General features: G+C 47.4%; 1 protein-coding gene across 1 annotated transcript in view; it reads left to right on the top strand.

Annotated features, from left to right (window-relative positions):
• The first annotated feature begins 2,730 nt into the window (after window positions 1-2,730).
• LOC149750486 (uncharacterized) overlaps window positions 2,731-23,040 on the top strand; it is a 43,210-nt gene continuing 22,900 nt past the window's right edge. Inside the window, exons 1-4 of the mRNA XM_089920587.1 lie at window positions 2,731-2,827; window positions 11,597-11,647; window positions 13,351-13,818; window positions 14,867-23,040. The exon at window positions 14,867-23,040 is cut by the window's right edge and continues 22,900 nt beyond it. Of these exons, the coding sequence (XP_089776713.1) occupies window positions 2,731-2,827; window positions 11,597-11,647; window positions 13,351-13,818; window positions 14,867-15,336 (1,086 nt within the window). The 3' untranslated portion in view covers window positions 15,337-23,040. The remainder of the gene's footprint in view (window positions 2,828-11,596; window positions 11,648-13,350; window positions 13,819-14,866) is intronic.

Here is a 23,040-nt window from a genome sequence, read left to right as displayed (position 1 = left end):
AATCATGTAGAATTCAGGTGTCCTGATCCGAAGCTTTTCGCACTCTTCTGCTTGGACCTCAGGGTTCCTCCAGTTGGATGTCCTGAAGCTGGAGAGGACAGTGTCAGGATAGGTCTGGGGCTTCACCTCTGGAGCATTTCATCAATGGGTGCTCTCCCCGGCCTGGGCAGCCAAGCAGGTCCCGGGACCTTAGTTCACTCTGCTGTACCTGAAGTCAGCCCTGGAGAATTGACCCTGGACTCTTACGTAGTTCATTATGGAAAAGCATACCTAGACGTATCTTCTGCTAGATTTTCATTTAATGGATAAAGAGGAGGATCCTCTAAGCCTGGATAAAAAGGTCGGTGATGGAGTGGCCCTTTTTTTTTTTTTTGCTGAAAATGCTTTATAATAATGCAGAACAGTTATATATAGCAAACACCTTTAAAATTTAAACCTTTGAAACATTTAATTTTCCGGCACGAATACACACAAATGCTACTACGGGGGTGGGCTGAGAGTGGGGACAGGGTGGGAAGGGCAGATTACAGCCTCCATAGGGATCAGCGTTTCAACAGTGTTACTTATAAATTATAGTACATCGATTTTATTTACTGACCTAGGCAGCCAGAGGATGGAAGGATATGCTATGTGGAGTAAACACATTCATACCGGGGTGAGGAATGCTAGAGGAGACACAGCTTTTTACACAGCTTTTTAGCATTAAAAATGTATAAAGTATTTAGCAAAAGTTACAGAAAACAGACCAAACAAGCAAGTGTCTTTTGGTTAGGAAATTCCACTTCCATGGGGTTTGCCACTGTGCTCCTGTCTGTGAAAGGTCTGCCCCCACCCCCTCCCCCATCAACTCCTCTAAGTGGAACAATCCTGCCTTTCCTCTTCACGTAAACCCAGTAGCAGTTGAGCAATTTAATGCAACGGGATGCTGCTTCTAATTCCTACAGCCCTCACCCAAGAAGCCCACAGCCAGCATTCAGTCATTCAGCAAGTCTTCTGAACACTTACCATGTGCCAGATACCATTCTAGAGTCTGGGGACAGAGCAGTGAACAAATCCTCAGGGACCTTACAATTCCAGTGCAGGAGAAACAAACACATTTATCTAAGCAAATCTATCCATATGCTTTCAGGTTGTATTAAGAGCTATGGAAAGTATAAAATAGATTGAAAGTAACGGTTGATATCTACATGTGGTTGTTACCCTCCAGGAGGTAAGAATTGAAAACACAGTTCATTAGAATGAAGTGGGGGAGAGATCAGGCCATGCAGAGGGAGGGGCAAGTGCAGGTGCCTGTGATGCAAACTCTGGCAAGTGCAAGAAGCTCTAGGTGAAGGAGGACGAGAAGACGGCTGAGGCTGTGTCAGAGGGAGTGAGGAGAAGAGTGGTGACAGGCCAGATCGCATCAGGCCTTTGAGGACTCAGGAGTTTGGGCTTTATTGGCAGATGGGGAAAACCATTGGAGGATTTTGAGCAGAGAGGTAACATGATCGGATTTATATTTTAAAGGGATTGTGCTGGCTGCTAAGTAGAGAATAGAGGTAGACAGGCAAGAGAGGGGAAGCAGGGAGACCAAGTAGACTATAGTGATGGTATCAAGAGGAATGGTCATGGCTGGGAGCAGGGCGATAATAGTGGAAGTGGGGAGATGAAGTGGAATTCAAAAGATGTTTTCAAGGTAGAGCCAATAGGACTTGCTCCATCATTTATTGCTTCAAATCATCATCATCGTTATCATCATAATGGCTAACCCTTACTGAGTACTGACTGTACCAAAATTGAGATGCTGTATCAAAAATTAAATTAAACCCTATGAAGTAGGTACCATGATCTCAGAAAAAGAAATGGAAACTCAGAGAGTAACAGGGGACTGTGCCAGGGGCTCAGTGGCAGAGGCAAAGATGTACAAAATATGAGTTCACTTGAACCCACAGATTTTTTTTTTTTTTTTTTTTTTGGCTGTGCCGCACGCGAGATCCTAGTTCCCCACTAGGGATCAAACCCACACCTCAGTGGAAGAGGAAAGTCTTAATCACTGGATTGCCAGGGAAGTCCCAACCCCACAGATTTTTAAATCTTGGAGAGAATACTACAAGTGCATTCAAACCAACAAACCAACACAAATGAATGCAAGGGAGAAAGTGAGAACAGAAGAAGAGACTAAATGAGGTGCCTAGTATCCAGAGGTGGGCAGGACCCCTTCTAGTGGGGGGATCAGGGGCTGGGTCATGGAGAGGCGATACCTGAGTGGGGTTGTAAACCTGGATAAGAGTCTGATGGCAAAAATGGGTGAGGATATTTGAGGCTGACAGAAGTACATACATATGTGTATGTGGAGATAGGGATGCAGATATGTAAAAAGTACTTTCAAAACACTGTGTTTTCCAGTGTGGCAGAAAAGTAGGATATATGGAGGGAAGCCGGGTACCAGAAAGATATGTATCACTGTTTGTGTAAAGTGTTTAATGCCAGACCACAGAGTTTAGATTTATTCATTAGAAGAGAGAGGGCCACTGCAGAGTTTCCGTTTATTCATTGATGTATTCATTTATTCAACAAAATTTTTTTGAGTGCTTATTTTAAGCCAGGTACTATGCAAGGCCTGGGATAAGACACAGTCCCTCTGTCAAGCCTTTACACTTGGTGGGTGTGGAGGGACAGATGACAGAATAATTAGCGTGGAGTGTGAGTGCTGTGGTGTAGGGAGCCTTGAGGAGGAAGGGCATGGAAGTCATGCAAGGCTACCCAGAGGAGGTGACATCTCAGCTGACCCTGAGGGACAAGCAGGATTTAAAAAGGAGAAGAGGAGATATGGATGTTCCAGGGAGAGGTAGGCGCCTTGGCCCAGGCACAAAGTGAGACTGGTCATTCCAGAAATGTGAGTGGTTCTTTTAAGGCCCAAGCAAAGGATATGATTCTTCTTTGTATCTTTATTTCTATACTGAGACTTGCTATTTGTTCCTTTATTTTAAGCATATTGTGATTGCTCATTGAAGCATGTTTATAATGGTTGTTTTTAAATCCTTGTCAGATAATTCCAACATCTCTGTCGTCTCAGTGTTGGCATCTGCTAATTATTTTTCCTCATTCAAGTTGAGATTTTCCTGGTTCTTGGCATTACGGGTGATTTTAAATTGTGTCCTGGACACTTTGGGTATTGTGTTATGAAACTCTGGATCTGTTTCAGCAGGGCCCCTTTCATACTGCACTGGGCGGGGGGGTACCTCCTGGTTACCACCAGGTGCGGGTAAAAGTCCAGGATCCCCATTCAACTGTTGACACTTGTGGAGTGCTGGGTGCCTCATTATTGCTGAACCAGAGTGGAAGTTCAGCATCCCCCCTAGGTCTCTGCTGATACTACCTTGATGACATGTCACTCCTTGAGTCCTGAGGTCCCTAACCTTCTTCTCTTTACCTTTCAGATTTTTATTTTATATATGACATTCAGTGTTTTTAGAAGTATTTAGCCAGAGGAATAGGGAGAATTGTGTCTGCTTCATCTTGTCTGGAACTGGACATTCATGCAAGAAATATGAGGGAGGAGAGGAAATCACTAGCCATGAGGCTGGAGAGTTAGGCCTGCTCAAGACCAGTTGTTCTCAAAGCCCTCTTACACCATCGAGAGGTGTAATCAAAAGTTCAAAGGCTTTTGATTTTGAGAATTATATCTATCAATAATTACTGTATCAGAAAGTAAAACTGAGACCATTTCAAATTATTCATTAACTCATTTAAAAATAAGAATTACCTCTTTAAGTGAATGTATGTCACCCATTTTAATGAAAAATAATTATATTTTCCAAAAAAAAAAAATTAGGGGCTTCCCTGGTGGCGCAGTGGTTGAGAGTCCGCCTGCCGATGCAGGGGACACGGGTTTGTGCCCCGGTCCGGGAAGATCCCACATGCCACGGAGCGGCTGCGCCCGTGAGCTATGGCCGCTGAGCCTGCGCGTCTGGAGCCTGTGCTCCGCAACGGGAGAGGCCACAACAGTGAGAGGCCTGCGTACCGCAAAAAAAAAAAAAAAAAAAAAAAAAATTTGGGAGAAATGAGGCATTGTTGGTAAATTTTGGTAAATTTGGTAAACATTTTGGTAAATTTCTTCAATATCTGGCTTAATAGAAAACTGCTGATACTCTCATATGTTTCTTTATTCAATCTGTTGTCATATTACATGTCTTGTGGCCTCTGGAACACTCCACTGTACTACACTTGTGGGAGAATGAAAGTGAAAGAGGGCAAATAACATTTAATATTATTATGAAAATAATTTTGACCTTAGTTACCCCTCGGGAATGTCTTGGGGACCCCCAGGAGATCCTGGACGACACTGCTGCTTTAGAATTCACTCTTTCAGGAGCCACTAGCCTATGTGGTTACTGAGCACTTGAGATGTGGCCAGTGTGAATGAGGAACAGAACTTTCCACTTTATTTAATTTTAATTAATTCATATTTTAAGACTGGAACAATATAGTGTTTTTTTGTTAAATATAATCTTGTTATTTTTGTAGGAATACATTTCACTTTAACTCTTAAAGTAAGATATCTCATTAATAACTTTTTATATTGGGTTTATGTTGCTATGATAAGATTTTGAATATATTGGATTAAATCAAATGCATTTTAAAAATTCATTTCACCTTTTTTTTTGACTTTTTAAAATGTGGCTACTTTTAAAATGTAAATTTAAAGTTACTTATGTAACTCATATTTCTACTGGGCAGTACTGCTCTAAATGAATCTAGATGAATCTAGATGAAAACTCTATATGCCATGTGAGGTCTATTCTTTATTTTGAAGGTAATGTGGAACTATTGACAAGTCTGAAGAAGGGAAGTGACTCAATCAGATTTGTATTTTAGAAAGCTCACTTTGGCAGAAGTATGGGGCATGGATCAAAGGAGGAACTAGTTAGGAGGTGACTGTACTAGTGAAGATAAGGGAAACATGTGGCCTGAAGGAAAGTGGCTAAACTGGAGACAGAATGGGAGGATGTAATCTTAGGTGTAATATTGGCATCGTGGTTATGTAGGGAAATGAATGTCCTTATTCTTAGGAGATGCATGCAGAATTCTTTAGGGATGAAGTGTCATAATATCCGCAGCTTTCTTTTATTATCTACACTTTTCTTTTTTTAGTTTAATTTTTATTGGCATATAGTTGATTTATAAAGATGTGTTAGTTTCAGGTGTACAGCAAAGTGATTCAGTTATACATATACATATATACACTCTTTTTCAGATTCTTTTCCCTGCAACTTACTTTCAAATCCACCGTATTTACATGGAAACTTTACACACACACACACACACACACAGTACATCTGTGAGAGAATAAGAGTGATAGGGCAAATAGCATCTTTGTATTATTATGAAAAAAAATATATCTATGGAGAGAGGAGGAGGGGAGAGAAAGCAAATGTGGCATGAAATATTAGCAATTGTGAACCTATATGAAGTAATCTAGTAAATAGGGGATCATTTTACTCTTAAATTTTCTAGAGGGTTGACATTTTTCAAAGCCAAAAGATGGGGAAGATAATGAAAAACAAAGAATGCAGCAATTGGATATGAGAGAGAGGGAAAAGGGCAGTGAAGAATGATTTTCTGTTTCTCTTTTGGCAACAGAGTGGACCACGTCGTCATCCTCAAGATGGAAACACAGGAGGAGAAACAGGCTCATGGGGCGAGGATGAGTTCAGTATGGATCTGTAGGCTCAGCAGTGCCTTTGGGATCCAATAGGAAGTGTACAAGCTGAAGTTTCTGAGAGGGAACTTGGCTAGAGATGCAGACTTGGGTGACTTTAAAATCTAGATAGTACTTGAAGGAGAGCACCACGGTGTCAAGGGTGTGTGTGGAGACTGAGAAGAGGGGGGTGTGAGGATAGAACCCTGGGGAACACTGACTTTTTAGGGTCAGCCAAGAGGGCTACCATGGTAGACAGCCTCCAGGATGGCCCCCAGTGCTGCCTCCTCAGCTTCATACTGGTGTGTGGTCCTCCCCGACATTGGACTAGTATTGGTCTGTGTGACAAGTGATGGTATGGCACGCCTGAGATCTTGGCCACATGTGCTTATTCTTCTTGGATCACTCACTCTGGGGAAGCCATCTCCATGTCACGGGCAACCCTGCGCAGAGGTCCATGCGTGAAGAACTGAAACTTCCTGCCCATAGCCATGCGAGGGAGCTTGGAAGAGCTTGGGAGAGAATCTTCATGAATGAAAGAATGAATGGATGAGACTGCAATCTCATGAGAAATCTTGAGCCAGAACAACCCAGCAAAAGTGCTCCCAAATTCCTGACCCTAAGAAGCTATGTAAGATAATCAATGCTATCTTACGCTGCTAAATTTAGAGGTAATTTGTTATGTAGCAACAGATAACTGATACAGATGTCTCAAATGGAGACCTAGAAGGGTGGTCAAGGAGACATGAAAACTTTGAGACTGGCATCATAAGGAACCAGGGAAGAGAATAGTTCATGGAGGAAGGTCTGTTATACAGTGTCAAATGCTACCAAGTGGTAGAGAAATGGAATTTTCAACAAAGGGGTGATTGGTAACCTTGGTGAAAGCAATCAGTGGAGTGTGGGAGGGTAGAAACCAGATTATAATAGACTGAAGAATAAGTAAGGATAAAAACTAGAATTTTTCCATTATCACACTTAATTGGGGGGAAAATCCCTTGTGATAAATACCAAATCCCCACTTTGGGGATGAGAAAGCCAGGGTCACATTGCTGCTATGTGGTAAAATCTGTACGCCCCCGCCTGCAGTGGCTTGTTAGAGAATTCTAACTACATTCATTACTCTTTCTGGGAAGAGTTCCGAAAAATCCATTTTGTAACCTCACCCCACTTCCAGCGATGTTCTTGCAACATTACAATTTCGGTGTCCCAGCCCGCTGCCCAGCTGGGATGGATGCTCCTTCCTCTGGTTCTGCCTGACTCACCCCTCCTGCCTTGGGAAGAGAACTGACAAATTAAAGTTAGTGAAGAGCCATTCTTGCATTCATTTCAAAGCTATTTATTGAACTCTTTGTAAGAGCCTCAGCTACTGGCCAGACTTCTCAGACAAGAATGGGCTACCAACGTGATGTTTTACATATGGAGTCAGCACTCCACAAGCAGAAGAAAATCTTCTTTATCTTCCTGGAGTGAGAGCCCCTACCCAAGGTTGAACAAAGCACAGCAAAATTCAGCAACTGCAGCATCAACAAATTGAAGCAATCATAGTAATCATTCAGCAGTGATTAATAGCAACAACTCCTCCTGGGTCTCATACATGAACCTATAGATAGGTAGCTATTTCTAGCTCTAAATCTGTTTTCATGTCTTTGGCCTCCAGTCAATCAATTCACCTTCCCATGACCCACACGGCCTCCCTCACAGAAAGATTTCCTGAGAAAGCTTTGCCCTAGGAGTAGAACCACTTCAGACCTGCTTGAGCTACATTAAGTGACCACACCGTGTCGTGGTCCACCTCCTGGCTTTAGAATCAGATAGGCCTGACCTGGGAGTCCAGCCCTGGTACAAGGTATGTGACTTTGAGTGGGGTTTTTTTTGTTTGTTTTTTTTAACCTCTTTCATTCCTAGGCTCCTTATCTGGGGAAAAAAAAAAAAGGGGGGGGGTTTAATCATATCTACCTCATAGCATGACCACAAGTTTAACAGGAAGAAACAATTTTTATGTAAAAATATTACTGCCGTATTTCTTCATTCTAAGTGAGGCAGGATTCACCTCAGAGGCGCTCGGCTCATTTGCTGGGGCGAACACTGGGATAAATGTTTGCGGCTGAGAAAACCAGCTGAGCAACTCTATACACACCCATCTCCTTAGCTCCTCCTTTGACCCCAGATTGAGAATAGCCCAGATTGGAGACATTTGTTCACAAAGAGCTAAATTTCTTCGTGTGATAAAGTTATAGAAAGCTGATATTTTCAGGGGAAGGTGGGGAACGGTAGAGAACTAGAGGAGAATGCTCTCAGGAAGGAAAAATGGCTGCAGGCAGGGTTCTGGGTAGCAAAACAGCCAGGACGGAGGGCGGGGCAACAGGGAGGGCGGGGCAGTTGAGGAGCTTTACTGTGGTGATTCCCAGCTATTGCTTGCTCTAAGTGGTGCTATAACTGTCCTATCGTGCCTCTGACCTGCAGTAAAAGTCTTCCACACAAAATGACCCTGTGTTCTGGGAGCTTTAAGGACAGAAGGAAGGAAAGAGTTTAACTTGCTGTGAGAATAATAGGACGAGAGGATGCACTATCACGAGGCAGGAAAATGACCTTGAATTCAGCTGGAGCAGGAATTCATAAGAAAAAGGGAACATGAAAATGTCAGCCCATCCCCCAAGAATCCTTGGGGGGAACAGGGACATCCCACAGAATTTGGTACGGGGACTTGGGCTGTTTAAGGAAAACATGTTCTAAGAAGGCTGGTAAAAATCAGGTTACATAAGGATTTTTTTTTTTCTTTTTTTTTCCGCGGTACGCGGGCCTCTCACTGCTGTGGCCTCTCCCGTCGCGGAGCACAGGCTCCGGACTCGCAGGCTCAGCGGCCATGGTTCACGGGCCCAGCCGCTCCGCGGCACGTGTGATCTTCCCGGACCGGGGCAAGAACCCGTGTCCCCTGCATCGGCAGGTGGACTCTCAACCACTGCACCACCAGGGAAGCCCTACATAAGGATTAAGAGCCCTACATAAGGATGAGAGAATGTACAGAAAGCAATTAGCTCAGAGCCCAACCTGTGATCAGCACTCTAAACTAAAGGTAGCTTCTTATTACGATTTAATGGACAATTTCCTCTTTTCTTCACCCTTTTGAACTTGAAGGACTCACAATCTATTTGAAAATTATGATATAGTCATTCATTTATTCTACAAACATTTATCACATTCCTTCTATGTAGCAGGTAATTTGAATAATTTCAGGCAGTAGGAGTGATGATCATATTTCACGTATGCGGGCTTAGCGTGTGCCAGGTAGTGGGCTAAGTGCTTTACCCGGCTTGTTTCATTCAATCCTTGTGACAATCCTAGGGAGGAACGATTATCTTCCCACTTTATAAACGAGGAGGCTGAGGCACAGTGAGGTTAAGCGACTTGCCTAGACCACATAGCTAGCCAGTGGGAGAGCCAAGGTTTGAACCCAGGCAGTTGGATTTCAGAACATTCTCTAAAAAATCCATACTGCACTGTTTTTGAATGCAACTGACAGGTGTGTGAGTTATGGCCTATGAGGGGGAGGGGTCATGAGGGAGGGGTCATGGGGAGGTAAACCTACAAGTATGGCTAGGATTTTCTTGCCTTCTTTTTCCTCCTACCTCCCATTCCCATTCTAGCTTGCACTGTCAAGATGGGGGTGGCACTAGCATCCCAACACTTACATCTGTTCAGAGCTGCTCATCACCTGGTTTGAGGTCTCCCATTCTACCTGTGCCCACCATTAGCAAGGGGAAACACGAAAAGGGAGAGAAGGAAAAGACCTGTTGAACTAACCGATAGATAATTAGAAGCTGACTATTTTGCCATAATGCAGCACAAGGGCAATAAATAAATCAATCACTTGGGGGGGTGGGGAACGACTTTCCTATAATCAGCATTTAAAGGCTTACACCACTTAATTAGTCTGTTAATTAAAACTGTTCTCCTCCTTCCACATGTTATCAGCCTGCAAGGCAGAGAAAACTCAAGCCCCTGGGGGGCAGGAGATAAGAGAAGAAAGACTGAAGTGCATAGCAGATTCAGACAGCTGGGCATGTGTGTGTTTTAAAAGCACAACGCTTAGTGCCCGGGGCAAATCTACCTGCTAGTAGGAAGGGAACGTTTATCAAAAACCAAAAGGCTGTTGTCTTTGTTGAACAGAAAGGGGAAAAAATGATTTAATCTTTAAAGAGAAAGACCCCCATAACCACACACACGGATCTGTGAAGGGCAGATGCACTGCGTGTTCCCTGGGGCACTGGATACAGTGAGAAACAAACATGCTCAGTGCAAACGCTGCGTTATCAGAAGACTGGAGCACGGGGACTAAGCCCTGATGCTGACGTGTGTACTTCTTAGGGAACTAACACACATGGAGTCCCTACTATGTGCCAGGCACCACCTCCATTCTTTATGTCTGTAACATCGTGTTTGGTGATTTCGTCGACATTCTTAGAGTGCGCTCGAGTTATTTCTGGGAATTCCCACAAAAGGAGCCTCACACGAGCCTTCATAGCTGTGGTCACCAAAGAATGGCTGCTCTGCTCTTCTCCTTCTGTTCTGGCTCTCAGTGGTCCATGCCTCCTGCCCACCAAGAGCTGGGGAAAGCCTCTCATCGCTGTGGCTGACTGTGTCATGCAAATTCATAGGGCCATGAAACTCACAAGTCATTCTTGAGCAGTTCAAATAGACTCCGAGCCCCACAGCTCTCTCCGTGCTCCTGGGAGGACTGTGGCCTTCATGCTGCTTTCCTCTCTTTTCCAGCCCCTCCGCTGGCCTCTGTCCTCCCCACCCTGGTTACCAAATACACACTCTGGTGCACTCGAATGAAGACGAGCAGACACAGAGTCTTCACCAGCATCAGACCACCAGCAGCGGTTAGGTTACCTTGTTAATACAACCCTCACAACAGCCGTGTGACAGACCACTAGCAATCCCATTTTACAAAATAGGGAAACCGTGGCTCAGAGAGGGTAAATCATTTGTCTAGGACTCCACAGGTAGTGACAAAACCTTTAAATGAGCTCAGTAAATATATGCTGACAGACAGAATTGGAAATATGGAGGCAAGAGAAGATCTCCAGCTTCTGGGAACTATGGGGCCTGCAGGGGTCCAACTATGTGGTAAAAGGGAAGTGTCTGTTGAGGCCACCCTTCTAGGGTAAGAGAAGGGGCAGAGATGGGGAGTATAGGGTCAGCTCCAAGGTCAACTGCTCGTGAACCCAATTCCCCTGCTGGACACCTGTTGTTATATAATCTACTTTCTACCAACAACCCATCACATTCCAACCCCCCCGCTAGCCCCCCCCCAAAAAAACCCTTTAGAAATAGTAAGTGGTGACATTTGTTAGCTGCATGAGCCTCTGTATGTCAACATGTACAAACATTCCCACTTGGGGATGGAATGGAGGGGCAGTGGTAATGTGATGGAGAGAGCCTGGGCTTGGAACGCAGTGACAAGCTTCTGTTCCCCGGTAACTAGCTAGGTGACCTTAGGCAAATTACTTCCATTGTCCACCTTCAGTTTCCTCATATGCAAGATGCGAAATGTCAGCCACCTTCCTCAAAATGTTACTGTGGGGATTAAGCGAAGTTAATACAATACTATTATTATATAGAGAGAACTTCAAAATTACAAAGTGCTTCCACATATACCTCTGGCAACCCTCAGAGCACCCTGAGTATTATTATCCCCATTTTTCAGTTGAGGAAATCGAAGACCCAGAAAGATTGGAATTCACTAGAGAACAGTGAGTGGTGCTATTATTCAAAAGCAGTGGGCCTGGCCCCAGCACATCTGACTTTCAGATCCTGCAGCACCACAGTATCTGTCCCAGAGTCCCTGTGTGTGTCATGTTCAAAGCTTTCATTCCTCTCGTAAGCAGTAAACATTTGTGTTCCTATCAGGTATCGTGCCCGGCATTGAGGATACTACTGCAGCGCTCCTATTGTGGCGGGGTAAGTGGACATCATCTAAGTGAGGAACAATCTCCGTGATGAATGTTACAGCTGGGGAAGGGCAAGGTGACATACGTGGAGACAGAGACAGAAGGGGAACCAGAAGAATGAGTAGGGCATAGCCTCACAAATCAGGGAAGGGGGTTCTCACCTCATAGTGGGAAAGAGCTTGTTGTTTGGTACAAGTGAAGCACAAAGGGTGAGAGGGAAGGGGCAAGAGAGGAGGCCAGAGGGTTAGCTGAGGGCCAGAGCTTGGAGGCTGAGAGAGCTGGGTGAAGGAGTTGGGACCTCATTCTTAGTAAAAGCAGAGCTGCCTACACATTTTCAGTAGAGAAGTGGTTGATATTTTTGGAAGATCCTTCTGGCTGGGATGTGGAGACTGGATCAGAGCCTGGTGAGACTGGAGGCAGGTAGGCCAGCTAGGATGGAGACAGGTGCAGAAATTCAAGCAAGAAATAATGGTGGTCTGAGCTTGGGATGGGGCCATGGGGATGGAGAGAAGGGCAATCTCTGAAATAAATTTAGGACATGATGATGGATGGGGAATGTGTGTGGAGGAAAGGAAGGGAGGGGGGAGGAGTCAAGGATGGCGCTAGCTTGTTTCTGGCATGTGCAACTGGTGGGTGGTGATATCCCTTATTCAACAAGGGGACACTTGGGGTAGAATGTCTGCTATTTGTCAGGGGTATCCTGTATGAGCTTGTAACCCAATTTCACCTAGGGACCTCTAAATTATGTTTGCCTTGCCCAGAGGAGAAGAAATGGATGAAAAGATCCTGCCAACTTGAGAATTCTGCTTGCCAGGTGCCAAGGTGCGGATGTATGTTGATGGTGAAACATCTAGTATGAGGGGCATCTGGTTCCTCTGGAGCAAGGGCATTCATCTTCCTGGGTCTCCAGTGGGCCTCCTGTTCCCTCATCCCAGCTTCCCTTTGATTATTTAAGAGCTATTTGTCAAGGGCATACCATGTAAGCCACCTCAGCTTCGTAGTTGCAGAGCGGAAACTCTTCTTAAAAGAGTTTATAATCTAGAAGCAGCGATAGGACAACCAACCACAAAAATAACTACAGGTCCACATGAATAATGTTAATAGCCATAAATGGCATAAAGAACATGCTCCCAGAAGACCAAGGTCACTTCTGAATGGGAAAACCAGGGAGGAAGTGGTATTCAAGCTGGTCTTAAAGGAGATGTGGAACTTCTATAGGCATAAATGTGGGACTGTGGTAGGAGTAGGTATTCCTGAAGGAAGAAACAGCATGAGCAAAGATGGCAGCGGGCACAGGGAATCACCAGCTCCATCTCTTGCTATCTTGGGTACGGCAGAGAGGGATTCCTTAAGCTGGGGTCCATGGAGCTTTGAGAAGTCTGAGAATTCCCTGACCGTGCAAAATTATGTTTATGCATGAATGTGCACTTTTCTGGAGAGGGGCCCAGCTCTCTTTCAATCCTCTGAAGGATCTAGGGCCGAGAAAATGTTAAAAAACAGTACTCCAAATCTCCCGAATTAGAATTTACAGGTGGGTTGAGGCATCTGTCGTTTATTTTATTTATTTTATTTTTTTATTTCTTTCAAGAACTGTCCGGTGCACACACCTCGGATCTCTAGACAGGCCCAAGGAGACCTTGAAATGCTAGCTAGCTCACAGGGCTTCCCTCCCTTTGCCCACCCTTGATCCCACCACCTCCATTTTATGAGTAGTCACCACCCTCACCAGTCTCCACTGCCCTGGGAGAAATAAGGGAGGCAAGGTCAGAGAAGCAGAGGGGAAACTCAGGGACTTAGGCAAAGACTCTGGAATCTCCCTCAGAGATGGGGTGGGTGGGAGCCTTTCCGCCCTAAGGCCGGAGGTCAGAACGGCCTGCGGGGTCCTCCGCCCCACTGCAAACCCACGGTCAAATTCTGGGAATTTCCAAAACCAGTCGGCGGTGCTGCGGCAGATCTTCCCGGACGTCAGCGTGCGGTGCCGGCCGCGGCCACTGGGTGGCGCGGCGCCGGGCGCCGAGCGTGGGAAGCGCGGGCGCGCGGGCGGGCTGAGCTCACACACCCGGGAAGCGGCCACGGCAGAGCCGGAGTCCGCAGCGGCTGCGCATCTCGCGCCTCCCGCGGGGCGCTCAGGGGGCGCCGAGGAGGTTGTGCGGTCCCCTGGGAGGGATGCGGACGCCGGAGGTAAGAGCGGGGCCCCGGGCGGGTGTGTGTGTGTGGTGGGGGGCGCCGCGGCCGGGCCTGCGGGAAGTCTCCGAGAGCCCCGGGCAGGGGTGGGCCCCCTGGGGACGATGCCCCGGGCCCGCCGGGCTCGGGTCGTCCCCCACCCCCGCTGCGGCGCGGCCTTCCCGCGCAGCTGCCCTCGCCGCGTGGGTGGGAGCGGATCCGGGCCGGGAGCAGCCCGGGCCGGTCCCTGGGCTCTGGGGCCGGGGCCAGCAGGGCGGGGGAGGTGGATTAGCAGCCCCCTGGGCCCGGCCCAGGAGCCCCTGCCCGCTCCTCACCTTCCGTTTCACAGCTCCGCAGTGGGCGTGGTGCCCCTCTGCTGCAGAGGGGGTGCCCGGAGTTGAGGAAGGCGGTGGGGGAGGAGAGCGCAGAGACAGGTGGTTGAGGGGGCGAGCGATGGTGCGCGGAGGCTCGTGATATTAATGCGTATTTCTTTCTCCCCCCCTTCTTCAGGGGGCGCGGAGGTGCGCGTGGAGGAGGAGGCGGGAAGGCCAGAGGCTTAGCTCGGGCGAGGCAGGCGCAGCCGGAGATGCCACTGGGCAATGTCTCTGTTCAGGCCCCCCCCCCAAATTAATAAAGTGGGTGTGGAGGTGCGGGTGGGGGAGTTTGTTGAACTGCCCCAGGCCTGCCGCCTGGCTCTCTCGTGCATATCTGGGAGCCGCTTGCGTTGAGCGCTCTGCAGAGGTTGGGGGTGGGGGCTGCCGTCGAATTGCAGAAGCTTCAGCAGCAGAGACAGTTGCAGAGATAGGGGCTGGGAGAAGGTCTTGGGGGTGGAGGGGAGGTGTCCGGAGGTGAAAGGGAGTCTCCAGGCCTGCAGACTAAGTTCATAGGTGCTGGGTTGGACAGGATACGGTGGGAGGTGGGAGCGGTAGGGAAAGAGGGTGATGCCCTTAGGACCCCCTCCTTCCAGCTTTGTTTGTAGCCATATACCAAAATGTGGGATTCGGCATTTGCCAAATGTGCTTAATTTTTTTTTTTTCTTTCCCTTTCTGTTTGTTTTGTTTTTTAGAGGAACGGCAAATGACAGAGCAGAGGCAAGGCTGGCCCAGCCAATCCTGGAGCCACTGCAGCACTGGTTCCCCAAACAAACACATTCTGGTGCAAGGACAGAGAGCAGGGGGCTGCTGGCCCACACCCCTCCCCTGCCCTTGGCCCCCTTGCTGCTCCCCTGTGAGAAGGGCAGCTGGACAGAGGCTGCCTTGGGCCAGGGTGGTGATGGTGCTGTGGCCCCTCCCTGCTGCCCAGCGTGGGAAGAAGAATGCAGAGCCAGGCAAGTCTCCCTCTGTGTCCTCTGGGGTGGAAAGAGCAGGTAGAGACAGGGCTGGGGCAGCCAGGGCCTGGCTGGCGTTGCTTTGGCATCGGTGGCGAGAGGGCTGTACCTCCGGCCCCTTGGGTTTGGTTCTCTCGGCCTGTCCCTGGCACTCAACAACTGCGTCTATGTGCTCATTGGTGCCACCATGTTATATAACACTTATATAATCTCCCAGGGCGAGTGCTGTGTCTCCACTCTCAGGTCACACAGACACTGTGTCCGTGCGGAAGTCAGGATCTGTGGACGCTTCTACGCCCTCAGCTTCAACCTGGCTCCTTCTCCTGATTCCGACTGCAGGAGGGGGAAATGGGAGAGCAGGGGCCCACTCTACCCCAGCTGTCTGGGGCTGAGAAAGAGGGGTTGGCTATGCAGCCTTCCTCATGTTCTTGCCCAGTGCACCTTCTGGTGGAGTGGATGCCATTCTTGTGCTCTGAGGCCAGTTTTTTGTTCTTGAGGTCCTCTGGCGCGGCAAATGGGTGTGGTGAGATGACCCCCAGAGTGTTGCAGTGGAAGAATACATGGTACTTAGGGTTGGATAAAGAGAGTGAGAAATTAACTCTGCCTTTGAGGTTTTGGGCAAGAGTGGCTGGAAGGATGGGATGGCGGTGGCATTCTAAGAAATTTGGAGCAGGCCTAAGGGCTAGAGGATGGTCAGGGAAGGGTGTACAGGGAAGTGGATCAGACAGCAAAGATAAACATGGTGTTCTTTTACTGTACTCTCCACTGGGCTGTCCCTGGTTGCCAGGGCAACAGAAGCAGTGATGAAAATCATGCCTTTCGTTCAGTGGAAAAATCTGGCTCCTCCTCCCACCTCTTCCTTCTCTAATTGTCTGCAACCTATTGGGAGGGTGATGGCTCTAGGGATCAGAGACCCCAGCGTGTTCATATCAGGCACCCCCCTTCCCCATTTTTTGTCATCTTCCGCCTTCCTGCATCCCCTGTCTCCCCCAGAGCTCAGTAATTGGCAGTTGCGTAGGAGTTGGACTGGATGGAGGGGGAAGGGCATGGACGTCATTGCAGGGCAGGGTGAGCAGAGCGTGGGCAGAGCTGTGGATACAGGAATGACTGGCACACGAGGAGGGTCAGGCATTGATTAGCTGGGTGGAGGCTTGTTCCTGGGATGGTAAGACCTGGGGTGGGAAGGGTGGGTGAGATGATGAAAGGCCTGCAGAACCTGGCAGTCTGGGCTTGCAGTGGTGGTAGGAAATAGGAAGGCCCTGAGGTTTCTGGTGTGGTCGTGGGTCCTGAGGAAAGTTAGAACTCATTCATTCAGCACTTTTTGGGTGCCTACCATGTTAGGTAAGGTTCTGGGAGCTGGGAAGACACAAGTAAGTAGGACTGGGCTTTGACCTTGAAGAGATCATGGTAGATGAGAGGAGGATGGGTATATGGGGGAAGATCAGCTGGCATTGTTACAAGCCCAGAATCTGGGACTCCAGGCAGGAGATTGGCAATATTCCAGACTGGAGGTGATGGATTAGGGTGGAGCGTGTGAGAATGGAGAATGCAGAGGAAGAAGTAGTTCAGAGAGCCCCTTTGGCTTGGGGACAGAACATGGCGAAGAGAAGGCGCTGACGTTTTGAGCCTTAATGACTGACAGAAATAGAAGAATCAGGGTTCATACTTATTTGGGGTAGTCATGTTTGATTTGCTTTTAGACATATTGCCCAAGACAGTGGCAGAGTGTCTTGATGGAAATGTTTATGCTCAGGCAAATAAAATTTGCGATGGAAGTCAGTTCTGGGAAGAGGTTTGGAGGAAATTGTATTATGAAGCCTTGAAGGTATGAGGTTGTTGAGAAGGTAGTGTAGAGAGAGATCCCAGGGCCTGGGGCATCGGCCTAGAGTTGGGTGAGGCTGTATGCCTTGTACTTGTTTATTACCCCAGGGCCCGCCCAGACTGCTGGACCAGTTTCTGCTGATGAGCGCCCACGTCCTCTACCAAACCACACCCCATTCTGAAGTTCAGGTTTCTGTTTAAGTTTTCTTCTCGCTAGTGGCTATGTCCAGGAGGATATGTCCTGGAAAGATAGATATATACATTTACCTCTCCAAGCTCCTTGACCTTTGCTATACCATTCACTTATAAGTTACTGAGAGGCCCTGGGATGTGCTAAAGAGATGTGCCATAGGTCCTTAGCCTCCGCCAGCAAGGCTGTTTGTTCTGGTTCCTTTCCAGTCATCACTCTAGAGGAGTAAGAGCCCTGGACAGAGTCAGGAGGCCTTTGCCAACTACCTGATCTTGGACAAGTCACTTCCTTTTCCAGGCCTTAGCGTCTAGTCTAAGGGTCTAGTTTCTTCCAGATCTAAAGCCTTCAGGTATGATTTCCAAAGTTTTTTCCACTTTTGCTCAGGTTTCCGATGCAGGTGGGGCTTTTGAAACCAGCAGCCCAGATTTCTTTGGAGTCTTGTGGGAGGGAGTAGGGAGAATGGAGGCCTGGTTCCTAGAGCAGGCCCCTGTCTCCAGAGTGGGCGGGAGCCCTCCAAGTAGAGGGTGGCCCCTGTTCCTTTTGGGAGCTTGGGAGTGCTAGAAGAGCTGGTTTTCCCAGTGACCAGGAGTTGGAAAACTACAGCCCATGGGCTGATGCCTGCTTTTGTAAATAAAGTTTTATTGGAACACAGACTTGCTCACTGTTTACATCTATGGCTGCTTTCATGCTACATTGATATAGTTGGGTAGTTGCAACAGAGACTGTATGACTACAAGGCTAAAGTCTTTACTGTCTTGCCCTTCAGGAAAAAAAATTGCTAATCTCTGTCCTAGACCACCAGAAAAGTGCTTGGATCACCACTGGGGATGCTTACTATGGCCAGATTCCTAGGGTTCTTGAAGATTCTGCCTTGGGCCTTCCTTTGTGATCCTATGACAGGATGATGTGGCAATTGAGATGGTAGATTCTTAGAGTCAGCCCAAAGATAGTGATCCTGGATCTGGGAAACCCCTTTCATTTTCATCTGTTTTCCTGAAGCCTGGAGGGTGCCTGTCCCCGCAGTCCCTCACACGTATACTTCTTTGAGCCCGGAGACCTACATTCCTCATCAGGGAAGGCTTGTGGCCTTGGTGTGACAAGCCACCCTCCCTCTCATTTCCCAGGCCTATGCAGAGGAGAATGGACCAACCCAAACCCAGTGTCTGGTGAGGAGAAGGAGAGGTTCATTGGTTCTGCCAAGTCCTGCAGCATATTTCCCTTGATACCTTTGCCTTGTCACCTCTGGCCTCACTATGCCCTTTAGTTCCAAGGCCCTGGAGATGCATCTGCAGAGAGAGCCTGCAACCCAGCCTGGTTTGTCTGCCTGAACTTGGCACTCATCCACTGTCGGAATAAGGCCCCGCAGCCTGGGGTTTGTGGGGTGTGTGTCTGTGTTGGCTTGAGGCTGGAATCAGTACTCAGGATTCTTGCAGCCAACCTTACAGAGTCCCCTTGTGTCCTGGTCTCCACCTTTTTTGACTCGGGCCTCATGCTGGAGTCTCGGTGAAACTCCTGGGTAGGAACAGGATGAATTTCAAGCTCTCGCTTTTATAAAACAGTAGCAGAAGAGCAGTTGGGTCACTTCTGCTCAGGGCTGAGGTAGGAAGTAGCAAGAGGAAACCGCGTGCTCAGAGCCATGCAGGAGGGGGGCAGGGGGTTGGTAACTGAGGTTTATTCCCATTGCAGCTGGAAGGGAGGAGGCTGGCAGCGAGAGGAGGGAGCAGACGACCCCGAATAGCAAAGGAGACAGAAGCTAAGCACACCCAGAGCTGCTTTTAGCTGGTAATGGTAAGCCTGGCTCTAGGGGCCTTACTTCTCACCTCCCCTACACACATTCTCCCCAGAGGCCGGGCCTGTGACTGTCCTCATCAAAGAAAAAAGTAAAAAGGTCTTCATCAGAAATCCTTTCTAAATACCTTTCAGTTTAGGGTGACCCCAGACTGCACGGGTTTACACGAATGTTTAGACAAGTGTACTGACTTGGAGAAACATTCATTTACTACAGATTTATTGCGGATCTCTTCTGGGTTGGGCATTGTGTGAAGCTTGGAGGATACAGAGGTAAATAAAGGATTCACAGTGTGGTCTGGAAGGTGTATGGGCAGTTGAACCAATTTTAGTAGAACCTGTGCTAGATCATAAGCTTCAGGTGAGCACGGCTGTGTGTGTCGTGTTCACCGCTGTGGCCCCGTGTGGGGTCCTGTGCTCGGCACATGGCAGGCACACACATGTTTAACTGGCTGACGCATCCCTGTTTGGTGTGTGTCCTGGAAATGGGCAGGAGGGATCTGAGGAGGTAAGTGGAGCAAGAGAGGAGCTCACGGCAGCGTGTGTGACAAATCTGGGCAAAGGATGGACATACCTGGACGGACTGGTTATGCGAGTGCTGTTAAGGAGAAAGGATGTAGAACGGTTGACCGTGTGGGAATGAGAGACACCGGTGGCCTTAGGACAATGAGAAAGGAGAATGACCTGGTACAAGGAGGTGGGTAACCAGCCCCACATCACTGGACAAAGCCAGGGGCTGGGGAAGAAAGAAGCCAGCCAGTGGCAGGGAAGGTAAGATTGAGTCGGGAGAGCAGAAACCAGCATGAGAGGAAGCCTGGAGGCGTCTCAGGCCCAGGGTGGAAGCAGAGCTGAAGCAGGTGAGTCCCAGGTGAAGATGATGGCAGTGACTGTCAGCTCTGCCCTGCAGGTCTCCTCCGAAATGACCATGTCCAGGTATGACCCAGAATACCACATTTCCCTGCACTGGGGCAGACACAAGGAAATTAAGTGGAGTTTGAGATTATGGTTATTCTCCTTTCTAAAATTCTTACTATGGAAATTTTCACATATCTGTGACGGTAGAGAGAGCAGAAGAAACTTCAGTGTTCCCGTCACTCAGTTTTATCTTGTAATCAACACATGGCCCCTTTTGTTTCATTTGTACATTCATCGACCTTATCCCTTACTCCCTTCTTGGATTATTTTACAGCAGATCCAAGACATCATATTTCATCCCTAAATACTTCATGATGAATTGCTAAAAACATAATACATTTTAAAAAACATAATCCCAGTAGTAGTATCACCCCCTGCAAAAGCACCGTTATTCTTAATGTCACCAATCATCCATTCATTTACGTTTCCCTTGCTTGTTGCCATTTTTTTTTTTAAATAGTTGGTTTTGTTTGAATCAGCCTCCAAACAAGATCTCCATGTTTCATTTAGTTCATGATTGATCTCAACGTCTCTGTTAATAAAGATTATGCTCATCCTGAAAAGAATGATGCTTTGCAATTCTACCTTTTAGATTTACTTAGCTGCCGCTGCTCTGTCTCCACTCAGCTGCCATCAAAAGCTTTCCTGAGTTTTGTTGAACCATTTGGTGATTTTTGAGCATTCTTCATTATTCCTCATCTTTGTGGTTTAACGTAACTAGTCGTTTTTACCTTCCTTCAATAAATACTTCTCGGGAGCCTCCCATGTGTCAGGCACTGTACCAGGCACTGGGCATACTTCTGTGAAAAGACAGGCTGGGCCCTGCTCTCAAGGAGCTTACAGTCTGACCACGTGAGAGCTGTTGTGGGTCTGCTTGTTGTCCCCCACCCCATGTTCATCCCAGCCAAGTCGGGTGACCATGACCATCACTGCTGTGCTGACACGTTTGCCACGTCCTAGGGCTCGGTGTTCATGTTCTCATGCTGTCCTTTCATGTGGTTGATAAGTGGTGTCCCCAGTACTGAGGGCGAAGCCAGGTGTGGTTTCTGTGGCATGTCCCTGTTTCATAGCCGTGCCCATGGATTCTAGCAGTGTCACCAAGTGACTTTGCGTGTGTCCATGTGACACTCTTGGGCTTGAGCCTTTATAACTAGGCGAGTTCACGTGGAGAGCTTGCTTAACTGGCAGACTGTAGAGGGGTTGAGTAAAAACATCTGGAAGGTGCTCAGAACTGTTAAAGAGCTCAGCGCATGCCATGGTGCTGGCATGTTCTTTGAGCAGGTCGGATGTTTCTGTGTCTTTGTGGACTTCCGGTTGCTTTGGGGCTTTTGCCCATAATGATCAGGCTACCTGCCTAATTAGGCCTGCTTTCTCGACCTGCTGTATTTTTGCCAAGCAGTACGGTATTGGGTGACTGCCGCCTCAGTAGCAGAATCTAATGGTACAATTCAGGCCTGTCTTGTTAATAAGGCATTTCACTGATTTGCATTTCTCTGTGAATAAATAATCAGACTTATTTGGACACTGTGACTTTTGATTTTGAGAGTGGTCTGTGACTCTTCTTGTATTTTTCCAGTTCAAATGCAGCTATATTGCAGTTCCTGGATTATAGTGCCTGAGCCTTCTAACAGAAAATCTTAGTTAATAAAAATGAGTATATTCCCAGATACAAAGACTAGTATTCTTTCACCTTTCCTAGGTCTTTTATTCTATAGTTAAGATAATAATACAGAATATATGAATATGCCATGATATACATGTCCTGTTACTGAAGGCTACATAGTTTAGAGTTTGGTGTTATGTTTTTATTTTCTTCTAATTACGTAATCTTTAATTATTTTGATTATGCACCGGTGTTGGTTAAAACTTTCGAACAAGTTTCCTTGCGTGTTTGTGTGCGCGCGTGTATGTATACAGCATCACCGTGCTAATACATTATATGCATTACAAAACACAAAAAGTTAAAAATGGCTGGATATATTGTATTTCTGTCTGCACTACTTATGGTCCTGTGGGAGCCCCTCTTGTTTGCACTAAATTTCACCCTGAGACGTATTCAGGACGTCGCTCCAGCACCTCCCTCTCCTTCTTGCATCACCATTTCTCCCCTCTCTCCTGGATCATTTCCATATGCTGCTGTTTTTCTCATCTTAAAAAAGGCCTTCTTTGACCTCACCTCTTCTAGCTGCTGCCCGTTTCTCTGCCCCAAAGAGTTTCCAGTCCTTGCTCCCTTCACTTCCTCTGTCAGACCCCTCCAGTCAGGCTAGTCCCAGCCACTCTGGACAGCAGCGCTCTTGCCAAGGCCAGCGGTGACCTCCATATTACTAAGTCTAGTGGCCCCTCCCTGGTCTTCATCGAAGTAGCTTCAGCGATATTGGCACAGCTGGGCATACCCTTTTTCTTGAAGCTCTTTCTTCACTTGACTTCCAGGATATAAATTTCTGGTTTTCCACCTGTCTCATTGGCCATCCCTCCTCAGCATCTCGTCTCCCTGACTTCTGAATGTTAGAAGGCCTGGGGCACCTGCTGTCTATCTTCTTTGTCTTCGTGATCCTTTCCCAACTCATGACTTTACATACCACCTGTATGGATGTTGTCTAGAATTCACTTCAGAGTAATCCCGCGAGATAAACAAGACTGACCATGAGTTGATAATGGTTGAAGCTGGCTGGTGGGTACCTGGGGGTTTATTCTGCTGTTCTCTCTAGTTGTGTTTATGTTTGAAATTTTCCATAATGGAAAGTTAGAAAAAAATCTACATGCTGTTGACCCCCAATTACTTTTCTCAAGCCCAGCTCAAGCTCCTGAAGTACAGTCCTATGTGTCTGTCTGCCTACTTAACATTTCAACTTGAATGTTAATAGACGTTTCATACTTAACATGCCCAAAACTGAACTTCTTATTTTTCGATGCAAATATATTCTTCCTTCAGTCTCCCATCTTGGTTATGAGAATGCCAGCCTTCCCGTTGCTCATCCAAAATGCCTATGGTCATGCTTCACTTCTCTCTTTTATGTCCTTCATTCAGTCCATCAAAAAAATCTTGTTGACTCTACCTGCAAAATATACGTAGACTATGACCAGTCAGAGCTGCTTCCACTGCCATCACCACGGTCCAAGCCACCATCATCTCTCGCCTGCTTCTCCTTTGCCCCTTATAGGCTGTGGTCCTCACAGTAGTCAGAAGGATCCCACGAGA

This window comes from Delphinapterus leucas, chromosome 1, assembly GCF_059928025.1.
Source record: "Delphinapterus leucas isolate spDelLeu-1000000601 "Yukka" chromosome 1, BTC_Dleu_Yukka2, whole genome shotgun sequence".
NCBI lineage: Eukaryota > Metazoa > Chordata > Mammalia > Artiodactyla > Monodontidae > Delphinapterus > Delphinapterus leucas.
This window is presented reverse-complemented; position numbering and strand designations above follow the sequence as displayed.